The sequence below is a fragment of the Miscanthus floridulus genome, chromosome 6, assembly GCF_019320115.1.
Source record: "Miscanthus floridulus cultivar M001 chromosome 6, ASM1932011v1, whole genome shotgun sequence".
NCBI lineage: Eukaryota > Viridiplantae > Streptophyta > Magnoliopsida > Poales > Poaceae > Miscanthus > Miscanthus floridulus.
This window is the reverse complement of record NC_089585.1, coordinates 98611240-98635737: the sequence shown is the minus strand read 5'-3', so window position 1 is coordinate 98635737 and position 24498 is coordinate 98611240. Positions and strand designations below refer to the sequence as shown.

At 47.6% G+C, this 24498-nt stretch overlaps 2 protein-coding genes and 1 pseudogene across 2 annotated transcripts; 2 read left to right on the top strand and 1 right to left on the bottom strand.

The window, feature by feature from the left end:
• The first annotated feature begins 197 nt into the window (after positions 1 to 197).
• LOC136460877 (LEAF RUST 10 DISEASE-RESISTANCE LOCUS RECEPTOR-LIKE PROTEIN KINASE-like 2.5) lies at positions 198 to 1523 on the top strand. The gene is made up of 2 exons (XM_066460413.1): positions 198 to 1032; positions 1450 to 1523. Exons 1-2 carry the CDS (start codon positions 198 to 200, stop codon positions 1521 to 1523), a joined length of 909 nt encoding a protein of 302 aa, XP_066316510.1.
• On the top strand, positions 1085 to 7989 carry LOC136456400 (LEAF RUST 10 DISEASE-RESISTANCE LOCUS RECEPTOR-LIKE PROTEIN KINASE-like 1.2; annotated as a pseudogene).
• A 297-nt stretch (positions 7990 to 8286) lies between these two features.
• Positions 8287 to 12547, bottom strand: LOC136456401 (uncharacterized). Its single transcript, XM_066456250.1, has 5 exons — positions 11517 to 12547; positions 9873 to 9909; positions 9529 to 9765; positions 9404 to 9451; positions 8287 to 9073 (listed from the first exon to the last, which is right to left on the bottom strand). The coding sequence occupies exons 1-5, from the start codon at positions 11891 to 11893 to the stop codon at positions 8675 to 8677; spliced, it is 1098 nt and encodes a 365-aa protein (XP_066312347.1). The 5' UTR covers positions 11894 to 12547; the 3' UTR covers positions 8287 to 8674.
• Between the last annotated feature and the right edge of the window lie 11951 nt (positions 12548 to 24498).

Here is a 24498-nt window from a genome sequence, read left to right as displayed (position 1 = left end):
AAGCGATTGGCATTTCGCGACACCCAGGTGGCTGGTCAACCACGGCTCTTCCGTCTGGTGGCGCCCTCGTCTGCCACCCAACCTTCCGAGAAGACTCCCCAGCCCCTTGTTGCCTTATAAACAGAGAGAGCCGAGGCCGGCGGCCACCGAACTAACGGGGAGGGAGAAAGGAAAAAAAAAACTCGACTTATTCAGCCATGGCCCTCTGCTCGCTTCGGCACCGACTGCCGCTGCCGCTTCTCCTTGCCGTCTTATTTGTCGCTTCCCGTGGCGATCCTTCCGACGACGATTACATGTACAACACCTCCATATGCAAGGTGCAGCCATACACATGCGGCGATGTGAATATCAGTTACCCGTTCTATCTTTTCGATGAGACGGCAGATGTCCTGGGCAACAACTCCTCCTCCTGCGGGTACCCTGGGCTGGCCATCGACTGTGTGGACGACAAGTATCCCATCCTGCAACTCGGCAGCGGCCCAGACTACTACTACAACGTGACGGGCATCGACTACACCAACTCCACCATCTCCCTCGCCGATCCCGATGTCCTCGACGGCGATGAGAGCTGCCCGGTCGACCACAACGTCACCGTGCCGCCCGCCGTGTGGCTCAACTTATTGCCAGAGTACACTGTTGGTTACCTCCTCTTCTTCGCCAACTGCTCCATCTCCACTATCCCTGGGCAGCCTTACATCAACCCGATCACATGTCCAAGTTCTTTGGATGGTTATTATTCTTTTGTGATTCCTTCGGAGGTGCCCCACCAAACTTTGTCACGGGAGTGCAAGCAAGTTATCCAAGTGCCGGTGCTTCAGAACGACTCCCTGACGATCGATTCGCAATGGAGCACCAACGGGTACCGCAACGCTCTTAAACAGGGTTTTCAGTTGGGATGGAACTCGAGTAGGAAGTCCGAGCTGTGCACCGACTGCGAGGGATCCAATGGACGTTGTGCCTACAGCAGATATGGGGAATTCGTGGCTTGCTTGTGTACCAACGGCCGAGTGAGCAACCATGAATGCACCAAAGGTAAGCCCTTTCTGTCTTGTAGTACTACCTTTTCTCCTTCCTTTTTTGGTTGAAACCAAGCCTTTTCTCCTTCCTTGGTGTCAAATTGCTAAGGGGGTCCATTAGCTTGCAGCTTCATCAACTGTAAGTAGGCAGGTAGCTCCTAGTTGTAGCTTCAGTAAAAAAAAAAAAGTTTTTGTTTCAAATTTTACCTTGGAATCAAATCTTTGCTTGGCCTGAACAAAGAACTTCGATTGCTTTTTGAAAATAAAAGGTGTCGAAATGGATCTAAATTAAAGGATGAAAAATCTGTAAAAATCAATCAACCATGTAGCAATTTTAGACCTGTCCTTAACAGGACCACCAGCAGAAGCCTGCCACCAGCTTGCCATATTTTGGACCATCTGCATCTTATTCCCCTTGGGCCTTCAATGTCAGTTTCCTTCCAACCCAAAAATCTGCAGCCGCCGCTCCCTCGTGCTTACCACTCTGTAATGTTTTACATGAGTTAGGTTTAAGTTCGAAGTCGCATCATCAACTACCTGATTACAGTAAGCCGGCAGCTGTATGTGGGATGGAATGTAATAATGGCACGATTGGTTCGCTTTCAAAATTTGTCATACCACTGATCAATCTCTAATTTTGGCTAGTATTTGGTTTGCTACCAAAACTTGCTAAAGTCTTACATTTGTCTTGACAAATCTATAGCAATGATTTTACCCAACTTTTGGCTTGTCAAATCTTTAGCATGACAAATTTTAGATGTTAACCAGGCTGAAAGTAATAGCCGAACACGACCAGGACCAGCCACTCTGACCGATTCTTCCCTCTGAACGCGATGTGTTGTTGTGGACCGCTCTGTTCTCCTGAACGTCCACAACTTGGACCGCGCATGCTCTTATATTTCTCCACGGCTGCCGTCGGCGGGAATGAGACAGAACTTTTACAGCCCATCGCCGGCACATGCCTGCTGCTGCTGGAAGCCACACCGCCAGTGATAGGAGGAAGCGGCTCAATTTTCTCAAGCTGTCTTTCACGGCCATAGACTCGATCTTCAGGAACCACTGACCGAAGCATTTCTGCCGTAGCATACATACGGCATCGTTGAACACGCGCAGGAGAATAGGGCAACCATTCCAAAACGAAAATTGGAGGGGGGAAAAACAGCCACCTGCACAAGGATAATACCAGTATAGTAATAAAAAAAATAGACGACCAATAGCTCTTCCTTTTGACGCCAATTTGGAAAAGTGACTAGCCACGCCCCACTCTTTCTTTAGTTTGTCTGTTTTGTACTTGTACTTGTGTTTTACTGCATTTCATTAATTTGATCAGTAGGGGCTCCTTGACCCTCCTGTTTTTTTCAAAAAAAAAAGCTCTGGAGTCGCCATGGGATAGGGACATGGGTCAGGTAACGCAGCGACTCTGGCAGTGTGGCGCGGTAGGCTGGCAACGTCGCGACTCGCGAGTCCGCTACTACAAGCAGGCAGGCCCCTCCTCAAGCCATCGTTTGCCCGTGTGTCCTTGCCCGTCGTCAGTGTCAGCCACCCAACCTTCGCCGGTACTGCACGGCTAGCTGCACTTGCCACTACCAAAGCGAGGCTTAAAACATCGCTTGACCAAAAAAACAACTGCGCGCCAGAAATTCCTGAGACCTGAACAGAGCTGCCAGCTTCCCCAGCTGCCATGCTTTCCCTGAGCCACCACGACCGAGGCCTCCTCCTCCTCCTCGTACTCCTCCTACTCGCCGCGGCCGTCGCGTCGCGCGGCGATGACGACACGTACGCCGTCTCCGCGTGCCGGTCTCGGCCGTACCTCTGCGGCGGCGTGAACATCAGCTACCCGTTCTACCTCGCCAGCGACGACGCCAAGGCGGTCCCGGACCACGACGGCGAGTCCTACTGCGGCTACCCGGGCCTCGCCGTCATCTGCGACGGCGCCAACAACAAGCCCGTCCTGAAGCTCGGCGACGACAACTACACGGTCTCGGGCATCGACTACGCCAACCTGATCGTCTCGCTCGCCGACGCGGACGCCGCGGGCGCGGGCAACGGTGGATGCCCCGTCGTGGACCACAACGTGACCATCCCACCGGCCGTCCGGCTGTCCCTTATTCTCCACAGCGTCGACTACCTCTTCTTCTTCGTCGGCTGCTCCTTCGGCCCGGAGGCCGAGCCCGCTCCCAAACCGCCGAAGCCGCCGACCATCAAGCCCATCACCTGTGGAGACATGGACAAACCGGCTTCCATGACGTTCGTGCTCCCGCGCGGCGAGGTGCCTCCCGGCGACTGGTCGAGCGCGTGCCGGCAGATATTCGAAGTGCCGGTGCTCAAGAGCTCCATCCCGCCCGACGCTCAGGACCCGGTGTGGAGGAAGGACGGGTACGGCAAGGCCCTCCGCGCGGGGTTCCAGCTGGGCTGGGACCGGAGCTCCGGCGGTCCGTGCGGCCAATGCGAGCAGTCCAGCGGCAAGTGCGGGTACAACCGCGCCGGCGAGTTCCTGGGCTGCCTCTGCCCCGACGGCCGCGTGGGCGACGGCGGCAGTTGTAGTAAGATCTCTGCTGACTCCTCCGCTCTGTCTTGGCCCGGTACGTAACAGCCATGCTTTCACCGTCCAAATCGCCATAGAAATGGTCGAGCCATTAGCCTTCGATGGCGTGCATTCATTCTATCAGGCGTCATTACTACCTGCATAATTACACACCATATCGCTGCTAATAATCCATGGTTTCCTCTGCACGCTAACGCTTTCTTCTCTGTCCGGAGAAAACACTGTCGCGTTAGAAATACAGACAGACACTATCAAATATCTGGGTGTGAAACGAACCAGAGCTTAAAGCGCGTCAGTCCAATTAGTCCGGGCTCTGCTGCTCAGTAACCCGTCCTCTCTCGATAGAGATGTGTCATAGACTCATAGATAGCTTGAAAGCACCGCTCCGATCCGATGGCGCAACGGCACCTCGCGGCTTGTTTTCCAGTGTCTGTCGCCGGCGGGGCTGTTGGGACGAGTCGGCCTCCGAGATTTTATCCAGGACCACCGAGTTCGGTCGCGTCGCTCTCAGCACGACCACGCGTTGAGGAAAATCGATAGAGCCACAGCGACGGGGCTCCGTCTCGCCCAAGACTTCTTGTGTCTCGTCGTACGGCCAAGGAGCGGTTGAGAATTTGGAAGTACTCTTTGCATCCATCTCTCCTACCTTCCGTACCCTATCTGTTAGCTGCTCCATGCAGGCTGCAGCACCAAATCATGCGACTTCAGTACTGCTCTCTAGGCACTTATACATAATTAATTGCTTAAAAAGGACGGGTCCTTTGCTACGATCGATTGCCACATCACGGTTTGCATGACAGTAGCTTACCTTCATGTACAAGACTCGTAGGTGCAGCCTGTAGGCTGTTGCTGATTAAGCCTTACGACGTTTATGGCCGAAAACCCCACCTGACAGAGAGGCCCAAACAACGCTCCCCGGCCAGAGCTACTTGCGGAATTAATGGTTGCGCGTCTAATGACTTAAAGAGAGATCCATGCCCACCTGTCGATGTAGGAGCACAGCAGAAACTGATGCGCACCAGCGTAGTCTTGTTAATTTCAGCGACAGACATCTCGTCGCTCTAACTGAAAACCGCGACGCTTCAGTTTTTTTTGTGGTTGCATGAATCGCTGGTGTTCACATTAATTGGGACCGTTGATGCCTGAGATAGCAACTTCATATAGTAGGCATTTTCACTCACATTATTGGTAACTGGATATACTGTAGAATCACTGTACTACTTTGGAACAGTATGAGCCATGAGCCTCTAGCCTCAAATTTCTATGTTCAAGACTTCAAAGATTATTGTGTTCTTCAACTAGCAGGTTTAGAGTGGTAGCTTTACATTTCAAACCTTCTTCATTCAAGACTTTGATTCCCTGGTTAGCCTTTTCAAACTGCTCTGATTTGTTTGAGATGTTGATGAGGATATAATCTCAAAAACTAGTACTGGTAAAAATTGCTTCTTCTTTGATTTGATGGCTTTCAACTGCTCTGATTTCATATTGAGATGTTCACTTTTGGCTATTCAGAAAGCTTAGGAATATTTCAGATGTCTGTCTTGCAAGATATTTGTTGCCCACCTTTATTTTGATGCCGACCTCCTACCTATAGCCCTGTGTCCTGAGTCCTGAGGGACATTATGATTACGACTTTATATAATAATATATATACAAAGACCAAGTTATTCACCAAAGGCGAATTGATTACTTGCCTCCTGCAACTTTTCCCTGTATCGTAGCATTTTTCTATGTTATTACATGATGCATCGTATCTTCCTAAAGAGGAGCAAGTTTCAGCAAAATAAAAGAGAGGACAAAGGAAGATCTTGCATCATGCTCTACTATTACTACAAGATATAGATTATTCAAAATGCAGGATCTGCCTATCTGGTCAAAAAGGACACTGAACTTGTTTTACATTTTGGCCTAAGTTACCAGCAGGATCTGGATCCGTTGCCTTATTGACAAGGAGAATTATGTCTGCGAATTTCAACAGAGGAAGGAAACAACAATAGAAAGTTACTTTTGCTGCTTCTAGCTCTGCTACGCATCATATAATTCAATTGAGTTTATACAAATGAAACTCCATATCCTATTACTGAACTACTGAATTTTAACAAGTGCACCTGATCAATGGAATGAAAATAACCACCAAAATTTCTCGGTTTGCAGTTATTTTTCTTACATTGTCTTCCTTGCATGAGTTTTCTTTTGGGGCAATTTCTAGTGGAGTCTGCCTGGTTATTTCGAGTAGCATGTACTACTTTTGTTTGATGTAAATTTCTCGGTTTGCAGTAATACTTTTGTACTTTGTGTTTCTGTTTAATGTAAATCAGCTTAATCTTGCTCAAATCTGACACAGTCTTTTGTTCGTTGGCATACAGGATCAAAAAGGAAAACGGCAATTATTGCTGGTAAGCACTACTAAGCCTTTATCTACAATGTTTCTTAAGTGGTCCACTGTTGGCTTTCTACATAAATATATCCCCTTTGTTCCCACACATTTTGCTGCAATCCCTAGTATTACGTATATCATTTTACAGCTAATTGCAAATACCTGTTTCTGGAAGTACGCAGCTTTCAGCGAATACTAGAAGATTAATATGACTGTAATATTAACTCACGCAACCTTTTCAGGTGTCGTGGCTGGTGGTGCTGGTGTTGCAGGGCTTGCCGCTGCAATATTTTTGTTCATGCGCAAGAGGAAGCAGAAGAAAGTGATCAACTCATCTTCGAAGCTCCTCAAGTACAGCGGCTCTGGTGGGACCCCGCGTTCACGGCTCGGCGACATGGAGTCCGGCAGCATCGAGGACCCGCCGACGCACCTCTTCACCTACGAGGAGCTCGAGGAGGCGACCAACTGCTTCAACGAAAACAGAGAACTCGGTGATGGTGGCTTCGGCGCCGTCTACAAAGGTACTCCTAGAAATGATCTCTTACAAAGCCATGCTCCCGCCTTTGGATTTGCACTTAAGTGCCAATTGGCATTCTACATTGTTCAGCAAACCATGCGACTGTCAGTTCGTTCCAAGATGTTGGTCATTGCGTGGCACTATTCATATCATACGGCAAACCAAACTACGCAAAGGCAGCACTAATAACACCAGGCTCTGGTTCTTTGTGCTCACTGCTCAGGGTACCTCAAGGACGGGCGCGTGGTGGCGGTGAAGCGGCTGTACAACAACAGCTACCGGCGCGTGGAGCAGTTCCAGAACGAGGCGGCCATCCTGTCCGGGCTGCGCCACCCGAACCTGGTCATGTTCTACGGCTGCACGTCCATGCCAGAGCCGCGAGCTGCTGCTGGTGTACGAGTTCGTGGCCAACGGCACGGTGGCCGACCACCTGCACGGGCCGCGAGCCCCCGAGCGCGCCCTCTCGTGGCCGCTCCGCCTCAGCATCGCCGTGGAGTCCGCCGCGGCGCTTACCTACCTGCACGCCATCGAGCCGCCCGTCGTGCACCGCGACGTCAAGACCACCAACATCCTCCTCGACGCCGACTACCACGTCAAGGTCGCTGACTTCGGCCTCTCCCGCCTCTTCCCCCTCGACGTCACGCACGTCTCCACCGCTCCCCAGGGCACACCAGGGTATGTCCATGTCGTTGTAGTTTGCCACATGGTGGCATCACGCTGTGATACATCCACCAGTTTACTGTTTGCCCAAAAGGTAGTTCCGTTGATCTCAACAGAGAACATTTTGTGTTTTTGCACATGGCTGGCAGGTATGTAGATCCAGAGTACCATCAGTGCTACCAACTGACGGACAAGAGCGACGTCTACAGTTTCGGAGTGGTGCTGGTGGAGCTCATCTCGTCGAAGCCCGCCGTCGACATCACCAGACACCGCAACGAGATCAACCTGGCCGGCATGGCCATCAGCAAGATCCAGAAGTGCCAGCTGGAGGAGCTCGTCGACCTCGGCCTGGGCTACGAGACCGACCCGGCCACCAAGAAGATGATGACCATGGTCGCGGAGCTGGCCTTCCGTTGCCTGCAGCAGAACGGCGAGATGCGCCCGCCGATCAAGGAGGTGCTCGAGGTGCTCAGGAGCATTCAGGGTGAATGCCTGATGGAGAAGGATAGAGACAAGAAGAACAAGGACGGGCCCGTGTCTCCTACCACGGTTCATGCTCCGTGGGACAGCAGGGCCACCACGCCCAACACCAGCAAGGACTAGATTAGTTAGTGCTCGAGGACTGAGACCGCCCGAGATTTATTTGTGCTTCATGTTTGTATTAGTAGAACTGTTTTGCTGCTGTGACTAAGCCATGCCAGATTGCCTGTCATTTGTTTTCGGGCTTCGTGGTCCCTGGTGATGTAAATATTTGTTTTGTTGGTGCTGTCAGGACAGAGGGAATGTACGTATATGTGTAAGAGTGGTGAATGGTATATACACATACATAAACATGAGTACTAGTACCAAATAGATGCCCCATTATCTAACAAAAGTACTAAATAGATGTCGTTTGGGACTAGCCTGACCTTTGACAAATGTGATGTGCGTTTCACCCGTCAGTTTCCAATTGATACGTGGAGCATAATCTGTATAATGGCTCTGTTCGCTGGTTGGTTTCTGGACTGATAAGCCCGGTTGATGCTAGTTCGTTGTGAGAGAAAAACATTGTTGACTGACTAATAAACCCTAACTGAAACCAACCAGCGATAAGGTTGGAGAAGATCAGTATACAGGGTAAAGCTCACAAGGTTCCACAACGCATGTGAACCCGATACCAGTGCACCCAGAATAGGCTATGGTGCTCGTGATTCCGTTAAGGCTTTCAGACTTTGCACAGAGGGGAGGCAAATGTTTGTATTGGTCCCCCGTGATTACAGACAACAATGGTACACTTTTACATGATGGAAACCCTAAACGATGCTGCAAAACATGTTGACGGTGTAAGTGTTAAATTAACTGAGAAACTACCAGTTTTCAGTCAAGTAGCTGTGCCTTTGATGGATGATGGTGGTAGCTTCCTGGTTCTTTTTTTTATTTAACAGTTCTTTCCTCTCCACTGCAGGAACCGCTGATGCCGTTCCTCGCAACATGATGTAATACAGTTGCTTGATTAGTTGATTTCCATGCTATAGTATCCTCACTCAGGTACTGTTCCACAATTTGTGCAGAATATGGCATCACCAAACCAAGCATCTTCTCCTCCGGAACTTGTCAATGTCATCTGAGCTCATCCGTGGTTTATCAGGAACATCCACTGTTTTGGATTTCCCAACTAGGCTATCTAGGCTCTTCCGTGAGATCTGTGAGCACTTTGTAGCCACTTGAGGTTTCTCTGAGTATGCTTCCTCTGTTTCTTTACTGGTAGTGCCATCCTTTGCCGTTATCTCTTTTGGTTCAGGTTTTGGTGTTTTTTTGCTAACGCTTGACACAAACTTCTTCAAGTGCTTAATGTAATCTGGATATAGCTCTAGATTGCTGTGGCCACCACCACTCAACCACAGTGGAGAATACTTTACTTTGCAATGCTCCCATAGCTGTTTTCCGTGGGAGCAGTCAACGACATCATCTGATGTACCCTGGTACAGGAAAGTATCAGGTTATGTTAGTCAAAGAAGCAATAATCTACCAAAGCAACTATGATACCGAATTAACAAACATTAGTTTCTTAAGATTAAGATGCCCACTTGATAGCTGTCTACAACTTTGACAAATCTGAATGTTCGTTATTAACATACTTGGATTGGGGTGAGTAGTGATTAGCGAGTATTACTCATTCTACTGTGTATACCCTTATCACAGATGAGGAATCACCCATTTTCGTGCCCAATCTACTGTATTGTATCAGAAGTTAATTCCACCAAGGACCCTGGGGGGAGAGGATTGGGAGATAGGATATTAGAACTCACATGAATGACAAGCACCGGACAATTTACCAAGCCAATTTTGTCGATGTTCTACAGCAAGGAGAGAAAAGATATCAGTTATTTAGCAACCAATCAATAACTCCAGGAAACAAAAGAACCAAATATACCTTGTAAATGTCGAACCAAAATGTCCGTTTGACTGGATATAGTACTCTTAGTCCAGATAAAATAGGACTATGCAAAACCACTGCTCGCAAGTCTGGCAATCGTGAAGCAAGATCAATGGTTGGACCACTTCCAACAGACTGACCATATAAGATTATATCCTCATCTGCGACACCATATTTTTCCTTGAGGCAGTTATATGCTGTTTCAATGTCTGCATATGTATTACACTCAGTGGGCTGTTCAATGGAAGAATAAACTGTCTATTAAGATATGGTTAGGGAGAAGATTCTAGTTGCTACATAAGTTATTAGTTAAGCAGTCAAAATAAAAGAACAAAAGATACCTTCCCTGTAGATCTCCCGTAACCAGAATAATCATACCTGCAGCAATATATAAGTATATTAAAATCACTTTCAGGGAAAAAGACTAGGGAACCAACTGTGGCCACAAATTAAGCATCAGTCTAGCGGAGAACTAACTGTGGCCACAAATTAAGCATCAGTCTGGAGGAACTAACTGTGGCCACAAATTAAGCATCAGTCTAGAGGAGAAGCCTATTTAGCAAAGAGGTACATTGTTCCAAATGAAACTCAAGACAGAAACCAGGCACTTTAAAATGCTATGATGCAGATATCAGGTTAATCATATTTCCTTGGGATGGAAGAGCAAGAAATGCTGGATATGCTTTGCAGAAAGAATATGTAAATGATGCAGATAGTGATTATGCTGTTCAGCAATAAAGTTAAAAAAAACATGTTTTAGTCTCAGTCTAACATAAATCTTTGGAGTTACCAAAGCTTTTCATGATTACAAATTACAACCATGAAAGAATTTTCTTTAGCAGTCACAAAGTAAATCTCCATGTCCTACAGCAAAATTATATACGAGAAAGGAAAAAAAATGATCCCTTGGAATCCAAATCCGACGCACATCTGACATCTCCCTGCATAATGCAATCCACCTAGAAAGATCCACTAATCATGCCTCAAAATGCAAGGCACCACCTCATCAGCATCGAAAAAGTTCAAGGTGTAAAGTCCAAGATACATCCACAAAATATATTATCTTGCCTCTGGCACACCTACAATGTTGGTACAGTCCCTATCTAGTGCATAACTAATAATCTATATAGCCTGTTGTTTTTTTCTTTTCATGCCAAAGAAATTACTCTTACATGAATCATACGGGACCCCACCAATTAGTCAATTACTCTTGTACTCCCTCCATCCCAAATTGTAAGTCATTCCAAGAATCTTGGAGAGTCAAAGCTTCTCAAGTTTGACCAAAATTATAAAAAAAATTACAAAGATTTATGACATCAAATAGGTATACTATAAAAATATAATTAACAAAGAATCTATTGGTACTTAGTTGGTATCATAAATGTTATTATCTTATTATATAAACTTGGTCAAACTTGAGATGCTTTGACTCTCCAAGATTCTTGGAATGACTTACAATTTGGGATGGAGGGAGTATTCAGCAGTCAAAAGCCCTACCTATTTCTTTCGTTGAACAGGATCTGTAAGCAATGCAATAGATGCAAGTGTCTTGTTAAGGTGTTCAATTGAATTTGGGGGGAATCTGTAAATCAAGGGTTTACTGGTATATGGCTGCTAGGGCAAGCTAGTAGTTGTTTGCGACTATAAATACAGGTTAATTTTCCACATCACCAAACATAAATGGGGTGTGTGTGATCCAATCTTATCTCCTATCAATTATCAATTCCATCTGCTAACATGCAGTTGCCGCTACAGGGTCCCAAAATTAGAGCGAACCCACCACTTTGCATAATCGAAGCACCTAGTTAGGAGATATGAAGCCCAACAAATCGAGCAATAATAAATGCATGGGAACGCCAGAAATCGAACAACTCCTGCAACCTTTCCCAAAACCCTCCCGTAAGTTGCCCCCAACGGAAAAGCCCTCCAGCTCGCAGCAAAATTGGCAATCGCGCGAGCTGAAGTGGCGGGGGCGGAGCATTTACCCGAAGAGGTTGACGCGGAGGCGGCGGCTGAGCTCGACGAAGAGCCCGTACATCTGGCCGAGGTCGGCGGCGTTGCCGTGGGAGTAGAGCATCGTGGCGGAGGCCCGCGCGTGGCGCACGTACACCCCCACGATCTCGTTCCCGCGGCGGGTCCGGAGGCGCACCACCTCCGCGCCGTCCTCCTCCTCGGCGGCCGCCGCGACGGAGGAGCCCCCTGCCCCGGCGCCGTCCCGCCTCCGTCGGCGCGAGGGGGCCCGGGAGATCTCCGGGATGGCGAGGCGGCCGGTGGCGGCGTCGGCGACCACGACGGTGTAGGACGGCGGCGTGGGCGGGAAGAAGGCGAAGCGCGCGGCGATGGTGGACGTCACGCCGCCCATGCCTGCCGTCCGTCTGTCTCTCTCCCGGCGGGTCAAGTGGGGTGGTCAGCTGCAGCGCCGCCGCCTCGTCGCGCTCGGAGGCATGCGGCGCAGCGCGAGGAGGGTTTGGATCGGAGGGTTCGGCGGTGGTGCGAGCGCCGAGCGGAGAGAGAGAGAGAGAGGGAGGGAGGTGGGAGCTCACTTCTGCGAGTTTTTTTCCCTGTCCTGTGTCCTGATTTTAATTCGGGCGTTGCTTTGCTTTTGGTTTGCGGCTCGGCTGGACTGGATCGCCTCGCCGGTTTACCGAGAGCAGCGAAGCGGTTGGCCTCACCCGGACAGGAATGTCACGGATCGGCTGAGGCCGGTGGCCGCCATGGCCGATGCTGCGGTGCGGTTGCCGCTGCCTTGCTGGACTGGTGGAGACAGTACGTGCCGTGCTACTAGTTCAACTGTACTGTGGTTGGTGTAGGTTGGTGGGTGACTTTTTATCAGGTTTTTAATGTCCTTCAGATAGGTGTACCAGGAAGTTCGTTAGAAAACTTGACTTCGTGCTCACGTGCTCGCTGAAGTGAAATTTCGTCTTCCAAAATAAAGGGCACACAAGACCACAAGTAGTACTAGTTAATTAGCTTCACTGATTTACCTACGTTTTATGGTAAGTTCCATCGTCACTTAATTTTCTTAGGATTAGGACTATAGTATAGTGATGATGAATGTAAGATTAGAAGAGAAGCAACCGGTTCGCACCAATGATTCGGGGTCATTATTGTGTTGACGTAACAAGAGAGTGTAAAACGATAATAGAAGAAAATGAATGCACACTTGTGCTAATTTGAAGCATCATGAGATGAGAATTAAATGGTTTAACACACGTGTCTACTTTTTTTTTTTCATGTTCGGCTTATCCTATATTCGACTTGTTCGGCTTCTTTTTTCAGCTGGAACAGTGTTTTTCTCTCACAACAATTCAGTCAGAACAGTGTTTTCAGCCAGTTTCAGTCAAGTTTCACACCAGCAAACAGAGCCTTTATCTTGCACAATAATTAACTTTGAGAAAAAGCATGAGGTATGGTTTGCTTTCCTCCTGTGGATAGGAGGGCGAAAAGAAGTGCCAGAAAGTAATGGTTTGAGGCCGAGCCCAACGCACCAGCGTTTACAGCTGCCCCGCAGTGACACGCAGGCTCGGATGCCATCCGGGATAGCAGCCCGAATTTTTTATTTTTCAATCTTTTTTAAAAAATATATTCACAAATAGATCAGATTGGTTCGATTTTTGTTTAGGGACTCTGACCTCGGCGTCATGGCTTTTGGCGCCGAGAAAACACGTTTTGGCGCCATGGCCAATGACGTCGAGGTCTTGGCGAGACGTTGAACGTGGCGGTGACCTGGCGCCGACGTGGACAAGGCTTCGTCGCCGTAGATCTTGACACCGAGCTGTTACCCTATAGATCTTGACGTTTGAAATAAAACAAGTATAATTATTTTGAAGAACATGCAACAACACCATTATGGTTTAGCTGGTTAGGACGCGCGCGACTTAACTCAAAGGTCTGGGTTTGAACCCCAGTGCTGAATCTCAGCCCATAGACCTAGGTTCGAACCCAAGCAACAAATATTTTTTGTTAAATTTTTATTTTTATAAGCAATTAGTCTGTTTGCTTGTTTGTTTCAGCCAGGGCTTATCAGCCAGCCAACAGTGTTTTCCTCTCACAACAAACCAGCACTAGTCGGACTTATCAGCCCAACAACTAACCAGCGAACAGGCTCAATTACAACGAGAGATATTATTCCTTTATTATTAGCGTCCTGGCTTTCACCGCACACTGTATATTATTGTTCAATTGTTTCACCGTACACTGTATATTTAATTTATTTTTTATTTGATTTTGAAACATTACGTACCTTGATCAAGTTGAGTTGAGTCACGTGTTTATATATATCTTGTTGCTTGGCCGTCCTTTTACTTACGTGCATATGGCTTTTGTCATCGTATATAAGTTGAAGGCTTTCGAGACAGGGAGTAAATAAATAAAAGAATTTATTTTATATTAAGTAAGTGTAATTTTCTTTGTCCCCCTATTTCAGTGTTGAGCTCTTTAATTTGCATACCTCCATATTTTACATAAAATAGAATTAACAAAAAGAATGGGCTTAATGTATTAACTAAGAGCTTCGTATTATCATCATTTGGACTGTTCAACTAAGTTTGATGAGGAACGGAGGAGGATCTCCCCCTCATGAGAAAAACACTACTACCGAGGTATATAAACTAATAAATAAATAAATACATCCATGATTATGATAATATATGGAGGATTTGGATTTAGATAATATATAAATAAATGCACCTTGAGATGTATCCTTCGTTCAAAACAAATTACAAATTAGTGAATAGTGTTCTCTCATGTTAATAATAACAAAATTTGGTGGAACCCAGGACGTTCTAAGTAAGCAAAAAAATGATTAATAAATACAACAAATAAAATTTGTCTGTTGGATTTAAACCTAGGTCTCATGTTAGAGCCAAGCATCTAACCAACTAAAGTACAACCGAGATATATTGCTTACAAAAATATAGCAAAAATAGATTCAATGGCGGGGTTCAAACCCAAGCCTTTGAGCTAAGTCGTGCATGTCCTAACCAGCTGAACCACAATGACGGTGTTGCATGTTCCTCGGAACAATTATACTTGTTTCATTTCAAACGTCAAGATCTATAGGATAACAGTTTGGCGCCAAGATCTATGGCGTCGAGATCTTGTCCACGTCGGCGCTAGGTCACCGCCATGTCCGACACCTCGTCAAGACCTCGCCGCCATTGACCATGGCATCGAGACGTGTTTTCTTGACCCCAAAAGCTATGGCGTCCAGGTAGGTTCATAAACAAAAATTAAACCATCAGAATCTATATGTGAATATTAAAAAAAAGCTGAAAAATAAAAAAAAATCGGGATAGCAGCTCCGCAGTCTGTCAGTGTGTCTTACAGAGGAGTCGACGACTTCCTCAGAAAAAGCGACGGTTTCTCTAGAAAGGAGTCAGAGAACGAACGGTATTGGCTAGTACGTACTCCGTAGACTGCAAAAGCAAGTCCTTGAAAGCGACGTTCGAAGTGAGAGAGGTAGCAGTGGGGCCATGTTTAGATTGCAAAAAATTGCAACCCGATGAATAGTAGCGCTTTCGTCTTATTTGGTAAATATTGTCCAATCGTGGACCAACTAAGCTCAAAAGATTCATCTCGTGATTTCCAACTAAACTGTGTAATTAGTTATTTTTTTTACCTACATTTAATGCTTCATGCAAGTGGCTAAAAATTGATTTGATGGAGAGAGAGTGAAAAAACTTGGAATTTGAAGGTAATCTAAACAAGGCCTGGGTGAGAAAGTAGATAGGGCAGTGTTGTCTGCGTTGTAGAAATTACAGTCTCAACTAGCACGCCTTCGTGGAGCACGACTTTTCAGACGGGACCAACGTTTGTGCTGCCTGCGTTGGGCTTGGCCTGATGCGATTCTTGAAAAGGGTTCGCTGGCTCTTTTTTAACAACCACTTATATTTGAATTACTTTTTTTTTCAAAATATCACTTATATTCACATTTCGTAGTTTTTTTTAAATTACACAGTACAACATAGATGTCCACACACACGCACACTCACCCCTATGAATACACGTACGCAAACCCTACCTTTATGCGCACCTCCGAAGGACTGAGCCGGCACATCTTGAAATTCACGTAGTCACCACAGGTGCCTCGCTGTCGACGAGGACATCGCCTACCACTAAAAGCATAGCGTCGTTAAATCCTGAAATAAATCCAAGAAAATACGAGCACTCGTAGCAAATTAAAAATTTAAATCCGGATGGACATATTTCACTACAAAGAACCCAACCAATCAGTTCGCATTCACATTTAAGTAGTTGATGTTGATTTAGCTCGTTCACAAAACCGAGCCTCCTTCATAATGTGGATAGTGTATCATGTTAGAATGATCTCAATCCCGAGTTGGGCCCAACGGCCCAACTCGGGCCCCTTGACCCACGCGCCCTGATCGGGGGCGCCCAGCCCACTATGGCTGGAGGGCCCCTGTCACCCTGCGCTATAAAAAGAAGGTGGGGGCCGGCGGCTCAAGGCACGAGGTTCACCGTGAGCCGCCACACCCATCTACAAACCCTAACCCGATCCTAGGGGCGCAGCCAGTGACGGGAAGCACCTCCGCCCGCCGCCACTGCACTGCAACATCGTCTACTACTTCACCGATCGACGCACCTCCCCTCTGCCCCGGCGCGCGGGTCAGAGGGCAGCGCCGCCCCTGTGTGCGGTGTGCGCATGCGCCTGCTACTGGGCACCGTCGCGAGGCGGATCGACGGCGGCGCGCTCCGCCTAGGGCGAACGCGCGCGCCGGCGATGAGCCACGCGGTGGCGCCGGTCTTCATCTCTCGGGCCGCCATGGCCGGCTGCTGCTGCTGCTCCGCGCAGAGAGAGAAGAAGAGAGAGCGCGCGGCGCTTGAGAAAAGGAAGGAGAGCACAGGGAGCCGCCGGCACCTGCTCCGGCCGGGCCGCCGGTGAGCCGGCGGCGGCGACCCGCAGGCGGCTGCCATGGGTGCTCGCCTCGCTCTGCTGCTCGGCTGCTGCGGCTGAGAAAGAAGGGAGAGGATGGAAATGAGGAGTTAGGGTTCCGGGGCGCCGGCTCGCTGTTTTTGATCCGGCCGAAATCGGCGCTCGTCCGTCGGATGGTTTTGGGCGGCCGAGATCGCTCGGGCCAACTTTTGGCCCAGGCGGGCAGAGGCGGCAGGCCGATTAGCCGGCCCAGGCCCACGTTAGGGCCTGGGACCGGATCGGCATGTGGCGCTGGCGGGAAAGGCCGGCTGGGCCGGGCCGAATTCGGTGTCTTGGGCCGCAAACAACAAAAAAAAAAGCGGGGCCGCTGCGCTGGCCGGGCCGCCGAGCTGGGCTGGGCCGCCAGCAGGCAGCAGCGCGCGCGCGCGTGCGGGAGGCCGTGGGCCGAGGCTCCGCGTTGTGGGCCGAAATGGTTTTTTGCCTTTTGGAAATTACAGTTATGGTTTTTCTATTTTCCAGAATCATTTTGATGCATATTTGAATGCATTTTGAATTGAAAGATGATAATTTTTCTGCACAAATTTGTCCAACGATAATTTGTTCAGACAACAGTAAAGTTATTTTTCAAATGTTTCTGGAAAATTGATTATACAAAAGTTAAAGTTTCCGCTGCGTATTTAAATTGTTATCGTTTTCATTATTAAATTCGAACCAACGGGAGAGTTTAATATTTGAAAATGGATAATTTTACTGTGATTATAATGTTGTTATTATTCTGACCAACGTTGATTAATAGCAATATTATGATGTGGATTAATAGTTGTTGCCTACATTAATTCTATTTCTGCCCAACGGTGATTTAGAATTATTGCAAAGTAAATTTTATATTATGTTCTCACCTCATATGAATTGTAATTTCAGGTAGTTCCTCCCTGATGTCTGCCCTGAGAGAGATTCCACCACTGAGGGGAGATAACTACCTTGAGTGGAAGAGGAAGATTGACTTCACTTTCACTATAGCTGAGGTTGACTGGGTGCTCACTGAACCGTGTCCCACAGTGCCTGTGGAACCGGTGCGGGAGGCCAGTGAAAGTAATGAAGCATGGGACAAAAGGGTGAAAGATTTTGGACCCATAAAGATGGCTTATGACATAAAGCATACTCGATGGGTCAGTGACAACAAGAAATGTTGTGCTGTCATTGAGAATACAATTGACCCAGCTCTTACAGGGTCAATTGAAAAGTGTGACACTGCTGTTGCTTACTTTGAGAGGATCAAGAACCAGTTCACTGGTTCCTCCAAAGTGTATGCTACCCATTTGTTCAGGCAATTGACAAATGAAAAGTTCAAAGGAGGTAGCATACGTGACCATATCCTGAAAATGAGTCACTTGGCAAATAAGCTGAAAGGAATGGAACTGGAGATACAACCACAGCTCCTTATCCATTTTGTTTTAGCTTCCTTGCCTAGAGAGTATGAGAATTTTGTCATAAGCTACAACATGCAGCCTGAGAAATGGGACTTAGACAAGCTCATTGCTCAGTGTGTTGATGAGGAGCTCAGGATCAATGGCCAACCTGGTGGCCAAGCGAACCTGGTCAAAGGGAAGGGCAAAAGGCCCTTCAATCCTGGCTCCCCAGCAAAGAAAGGTCCTATGCAACAGAAACCACACTTTCAGCAACAGGGCAAGCCACAGGCAGGTGAAAACTTGTGCTGGCACTGTGGAAAGGAGGGGCACAAGAAGACTGACTGCCCTGATTGGTTAAGAGAGCTCATGAAGAAAAAGGGTGAGAATATTATTTCATTTGTAAATGAATCTCTGTATGCAAAGTTTTCAAAGTCAACATGGTTTATTGACTCTGGTGCAACTATTCATGTTGCAAACTCTTTACAGGGATTCATTTCGACGAGAACTACGCTAAAAAGAGAAGAGGCCATTAGCGTTGCGAATGGCGTACAGGCTGCAGTAGAGGCAATTGGAGATGTAGCATTAGATTTACCTAATGGCTATAGTCTTACTTTGAGAGATGTTTTTTATGTTCCTACACTGCAGCGCAATTTGATAAGTGTAATAAAGTTGGATGATTCAGGTTTTACCTGTAATTTTGGACATGGCAAATGTGTCATTTGGTTTAATGATATTTGTGTTGGTCTTGCCTTCCGACAAGACGAATTATATATGTTATCGCTATGTGAAAGTGTGAATTCCATATGTAATGTGAATGATAGCGTTTCCTCGTCTACAAATGAGAAAAGAAAAAGAAAGCGAACTACAAACGCAACGGCGAAATTATGGCACTGTCGTTTAGGCCATATTTCGAGGGGGAGAATAGAAAGACTAGTAAAGAATGAAATTCTTCCTCCTTTGGAGTTCGCTGAATTAGAGCAATGCATCGATTGCATAAAAGGAAAATATGTAAAGCAAATTAAAAAGAATGCCAAACGAAGCACAGGAATATTAGAGATCATTCACACTGACATTTGTGGTCCCTTTCCTGTAAAGAGTGTGGATGGCTATGACTCGTTCATTACATTCACAGATGACTACTCCCGGTTTGGCTATATTTATCCAATTAAAGGAAGAGATGAAGCATTGGATAAGTTTAAAATATTTAAGGCTGAAGTGGAAAATCAGCATAGTTTAAAGATTAAGCTAGTCCGGTCCGACCGTGGGGGGGAGTACTATGGTCGGCATACCCCATATGGTCAAGTTCCTGGACCTTTCGCAAGGTTCTTACAGGAAAATGGTATAGTTGCCCAGTATTCCATGCCGGGTGAACCTCAGCAAAATGGAGTAGCTGAAAGGCGTAACCGTACCCTGATGGATATGGTGCGCAGTATGATGAGTTACTCTGATTTACCATTGAGTTTATGGATAGAGGCATTAAAAACCTCCATTCATATTCTCAATAGAGTGCCAAGTAAATCGGTGCCCAAAACACCGTATGAATTATGGACAGGAAGGGTACCTTCACTAGATCACTTGCGTGTGTGGGGGTGTCCTGCTGAGGCTAAAGTGTTTAACCCAAATATTGGGAAACTTGATCCCAAAACAGTGAGTTGCCATTTTATTGGCTATCCTGAAAGGTCAAAAGGTTATCGTTTCTACTGTCCCGATAGACTCACAAAGTTTGTGGAAACGAGACACGCTATATTTTTAGAGGATGAAATGATGAGGGGGAGTATGGCTGCTCGGAAAATTGATCTTGAAGAGAAGCGGGTGTGTGCACCCAATCCTGTGATTCAGGAGCCATTTTTCGAGCTACCTATTGTTCCTGCACCAATAGTGCAAGACACTGTGGAGCAAGAACCTGTTGTTGTTCCTCCTGTGGTAACAACAGAGGAAAATGAGGAACCTGTTCAGCAGGAACCCATTGAAAATGTTGCCACAAATGAGGGGGAGCAATCTCAGCCTCCAATAGTAGATGTGCCAAATGTAGAGGCCCCTAGAAGGTCTCAAAGAGAAAGAAGGCCAGCTATCTCCAGTGATATATATGAGTTAAATAATATCACTGAAGAGTATCAAATGGAGGGTGATCCCACCTCATTTGAACAAGCCATGAGAAGCGATCATTCATCCAAGTGGTTTGAAGCCATGGAAGATGAAATGAGATCGATGAGTGCCAACGATGTTTGGGACTTGGAAGAAATTCCCAAAGGAGCCAAAACAGTAGGCTGTAAATGGGTCTACAAAATAAAATATGACTCCCAAGGGAAGATAGAGAGATTTAAAGCGCGACTTGTGGCTAAAGGTTTCACACAAAGGGAGGGAATTGATTACACTGAGACCTTTTCTCCAGTCTCATGTAAAGATTCTCTCAGAATAATAATGGCATTGGTGGCACACTATGATTTAGAGTTGCATCAGATGGATGTGAAGACGGCATTCCTAAATGGGGATTTGGAGGAAAATGTATACATGGCACAACCGAAAGGTTTTGTCGTGGAAGGCAAAGAAAAGATGGGATGTCGCCTAAAGAAATCGATTTATGGGTTAAAGCAAGCTTCAAGGCAGTGGAACTTGAAGTTTGATAAAACTGTAAAGAATTTTGGGTTTAAAGCAAATGTCGAGGACAATTGTGTTTATACAAAGTTTAAGAATGGGAAATACATTTTCCTAGTCCTGTACGTAGACGATATTTTACTTGCAAGTAATGATATGGTCTACTACAGGAGACAAAAAGATTTTTGTCCTCAAAGTTTGAGATGAAAGATGTTGGTGAAGCTTCCTATGTTTTGGGCATAGAAATTCACCGAGATAGAAGAAAGGGGGTATTAGGACTGTCTCAAAAGGCATACATTGAAAAGGTCTTGGAGAAATTCCAGATGCATAAATGTAGTCCTTCACCTGCACCTATAGTCAAGGGCGATAAGTATGGGGATTTTCAGTGTCCCAAGAATGAGTATGAGCTCAACCAAATGAAAAGTGTTCCATATGCTTCAGCTGTTGGACATTTACAGTATGCTCAAGTATGCACACGCCCTGACTTGGCTTATGTAACCGGGTTGCTTGGCAGATTCCAAAGTAATCCAGGTGTTGAACACTGGAAATTGGTAAAGAAAGTTTTGCGATATTTACAAGGTACAAAAGACCTGATGCTAACATACAGAAGATCTGAATCCCTAAAGATCGTGGGATACTCAGATTCTGATTATGCGGGAGATGACAGAAAGTCCACATCTGGATATGTGTTCACTCTCGCAAAAGGAGCTATATCATGGAAAAGCTCAAAACAAACAGTTACTACAAACTCTACTATGTATGCCGAGTTTGTGGCATGTTATGAGGCATCAGGGCAGGTGAATTGGCTAAAGAAATTCATACCCGGTTTAAAAGTGGTCGATGACATCAATGGACCAATGACTCTATACTGTGATAATAATCCAGCTATAGAGTATGCTCACAACAATAGGTCAAGTGGTGCTGCCAAACACATTGACATAAAGTACTATGTTGTGAAAGAGAAAATCCAGGATCGTGTTATAAATCTTGAGCACATAAGCACTGAAAAGATGCTCGCGGATCCGCTTACAAAAGGCTTACCACCCAAAGTGTTCGTTGAACACGTAGCCGGCATGGGTTTAAGGAGAAGCCTATAATTCCTGGATAATAATAAGGGCCCAAAGATAAAGTATTTATTTATTTCAAACCAGAGATGTGTATTGTAGCTGTGAAATCCAACGGCAACAGACTGTGACGATGAAACATGTTCTATGCACAAATCTGAGATGGAATAAGTAAAATGAAAAGGTTAAAGTGAAAGAGTAAAGTTAAAGATAAAGTTAAAGATGAGATCAAGGGGGAGAATGTTAGAATGATCTCAATCCCGAGTTGGGCCCAACGGCCCAACTCGGGCCCCTTGACCCACGCGCCCTGATCGGGGGCGCCCAGCCCACTATGGCTGGAGGGCCCCTGTCACCCTGCGCTATAAAAAGAAGGTGGGGGCCGGCGGCTCAAGGCACGAGGTTCACCGTGAGCCGCCACACCCATCTACAAACCCTAACCCGATCCTAGGGGCGCAGCCAGTGACGGGAAGCACCTCCGCCCGCCGCCACTGCACTGCAACATCGTCTACTACTTCACCGATCGACGCACCTCCCCTCTGCCCCGACGCGATGGCCGAGGGCAGCTCCTCCGCCGCCGGATCCTCTTCCTCCGCCCCTGTCAAACCCTCTGGTAAACTCCTCCCACTCTTCCTCTACTTCTCTCTGTCACTGTCTACCGATCCCAAAGTTGTACCCGCTAGATCACTGCTAGACGATCCTAAAGTTATAACATTGTTAGAATGATCTCAATCCCGAGTTGGGCCCAACGGCCCAACTCGGGCCCCTTGACCCACGCGCCCTGATCGGGGGCGCCCAGCCCACTATGGCTGGAGGGCCCCTGTCACCCTGCGCTATAAAAAGAAGGTGGGGGCCGGCGGCTCAAGGCACGAGGTTCACCGTGAGCCGCCACACCCATCTACAAACCCTAACCCGATCCTAGGGGCGCAGCCAGTGACGGGAAGCACCTCCGCCCGCCGCCACTGCACTGCAACATCGTCTACTACTTCACCGATCGACGCACCTCCCCTCTGCCCCGACGCGATGGCCGAGGGCAGCTCCTCCGCCGCCGGATCCTCTTCCTCCGCCCCTGTCAAACCCTCTGGTAAACTCCTCCCACTCTTCCTCTACTTCTCTCTGTCACTGTCTACCGATCCCAAAGTTGTACCCGCTAGATCACTGCTAGACGATCCTAAAGTTATAACATTGGTATCAGTGGCCTACCTAGTCAGTGGATCTCGAGTTTGGGTATACAAGAATCAAATCAAAGTTGTTGACCCGATTTCAATCGGATCAAGAAAGTTGAACCCTAACCCTAACGGATCTGGGAATGGGAAAGGAAAAGAAAGGAGACGGGAGGTCCTACCTGGGCCTACCTGTGCTCACCGCCACCGGCACCACTCCCTTGGTCCGGCGGCTGACCGCCGCCGTTCGCCGGCGCGCGGGTCAGAGGGCAGCGCCGCCCCCTGTGTGCGGTGTGCGCATGCGCCTGCTACTGGGCACCGTCGCGAGGCGGATCGACGGCGGCGCGCTCCGCCTAGGGCGAACGCGCGCGCCGGCGATGAGCCACGCGGTGGCGCCGGTCTTCATCTCTCGGGCCGCCATGGCCGGCTGCTGCTGCTGCTCCGCGCAGAGAGAGAAGAAGAGAGAGCGCGCGGCGCTTGAGAAAAGGAAGGAGAGCACAGGGAGCCGCCGGCACTTGCTCCGGTCGGGCCGCCGGTGAGCCGGCGGCGGCGACCCGCAGGCGGCTGCCATGGGTGCTCGCCTCGCTCTGCTGCTCGGCTGCTGCGGCTGAGAAAGAAGGGAGAGGATGGAAATGAGGAGTTAGGGTTCCGGGGCGCCGGCTCGCTGTTTTTGATCCGGCCGAAATCGGCGCTCGTCCGTCGGATGGTTTTGGGCGGCCGAGATCGCTCGGGCCAACTTTTGGCCCAGGCGGGCAGAGGCGGCAGGCCGATTAGCCGGCCCAGGCCCACGTTAGGGCCTGGGACCGGATCGGCATGTGGCGCTGGCGGGAAAGGCCGGCTGGGCCGGGCCGAATTCGGTGTCTTGGGCCGCAAACAACAAAAAAAAAAAAAGCGGGGCCGCTGCGCTGGCCGGGCCGCCGAGCTGGGCTGGGCCGCCAGCAGGCAGCAGCGCGCGCGCGCGTGCGGGAGGCCGTGGGCCGAGGCTCCGCGTTGTGGGCCGAAATGGTTTTTTGCCTTTTGGAAATTACAGTTATGGTTTTTCTATTTTCCAGAATCATTTTGATGCATATTTGAATGCATTTTGAATTGAAAGATGATAATTTTTCTGCACAAATTTGTCCAACGATAATTTGTTCAGACAACAGTAAAGTTATTTTTCAAATGTTTCTGGAAAATTGATTATACAAAAGTTAAAGTTTCCGCTGCGTATTTAAATTGTTATCGTTTTCATTATTAAATTCGAACCAACGGGAGAGTTTAATATTTGAAAATGGATAATTTTACTGTGATTATAATGTTGTTATTATTCTGACCAACGTTGATTAATAGCAATATTATGATGTGGATTAATAGTTGTTGCCTACATTAATTCTATTTCTGCCCAACGGTGATTTAGAATTATTGCAAAGTAAATTTTATATTATGTTCTCACCTCATATGAATTGTAATTTCAGGTAGTTCCTCCCTGATGTCTGCCCTGAGAGAGATTCCACCACTGAGGGGAGATAACTACCTTGAGTGGAAGAGGAAGATTGACTTCACTTTCACTATAGCTGAGGTTGACTGGGTGCTCACTGAACCGTGTCCCACAGTGCCTGTGGAACCGGTGCGGGAGGCCAGTGAAAGTAATGAAGCATGGGACAAAAGGGTGAAAGATTTTGGACCCATAAAGATGGCTTATGACATAAAGCATACTCGATGGGTCAGTGACAACAAGAAATGTTGTGCTGTCATTGAGAATACAATTGACCCAGCTCTTACAGGGTCAATTGAAAAGTGTGACACTGCTGTTGCTTACTTTGAGAGGATCAAGAACCAGTTCACTGGTTCCTCCAAAGTGTATG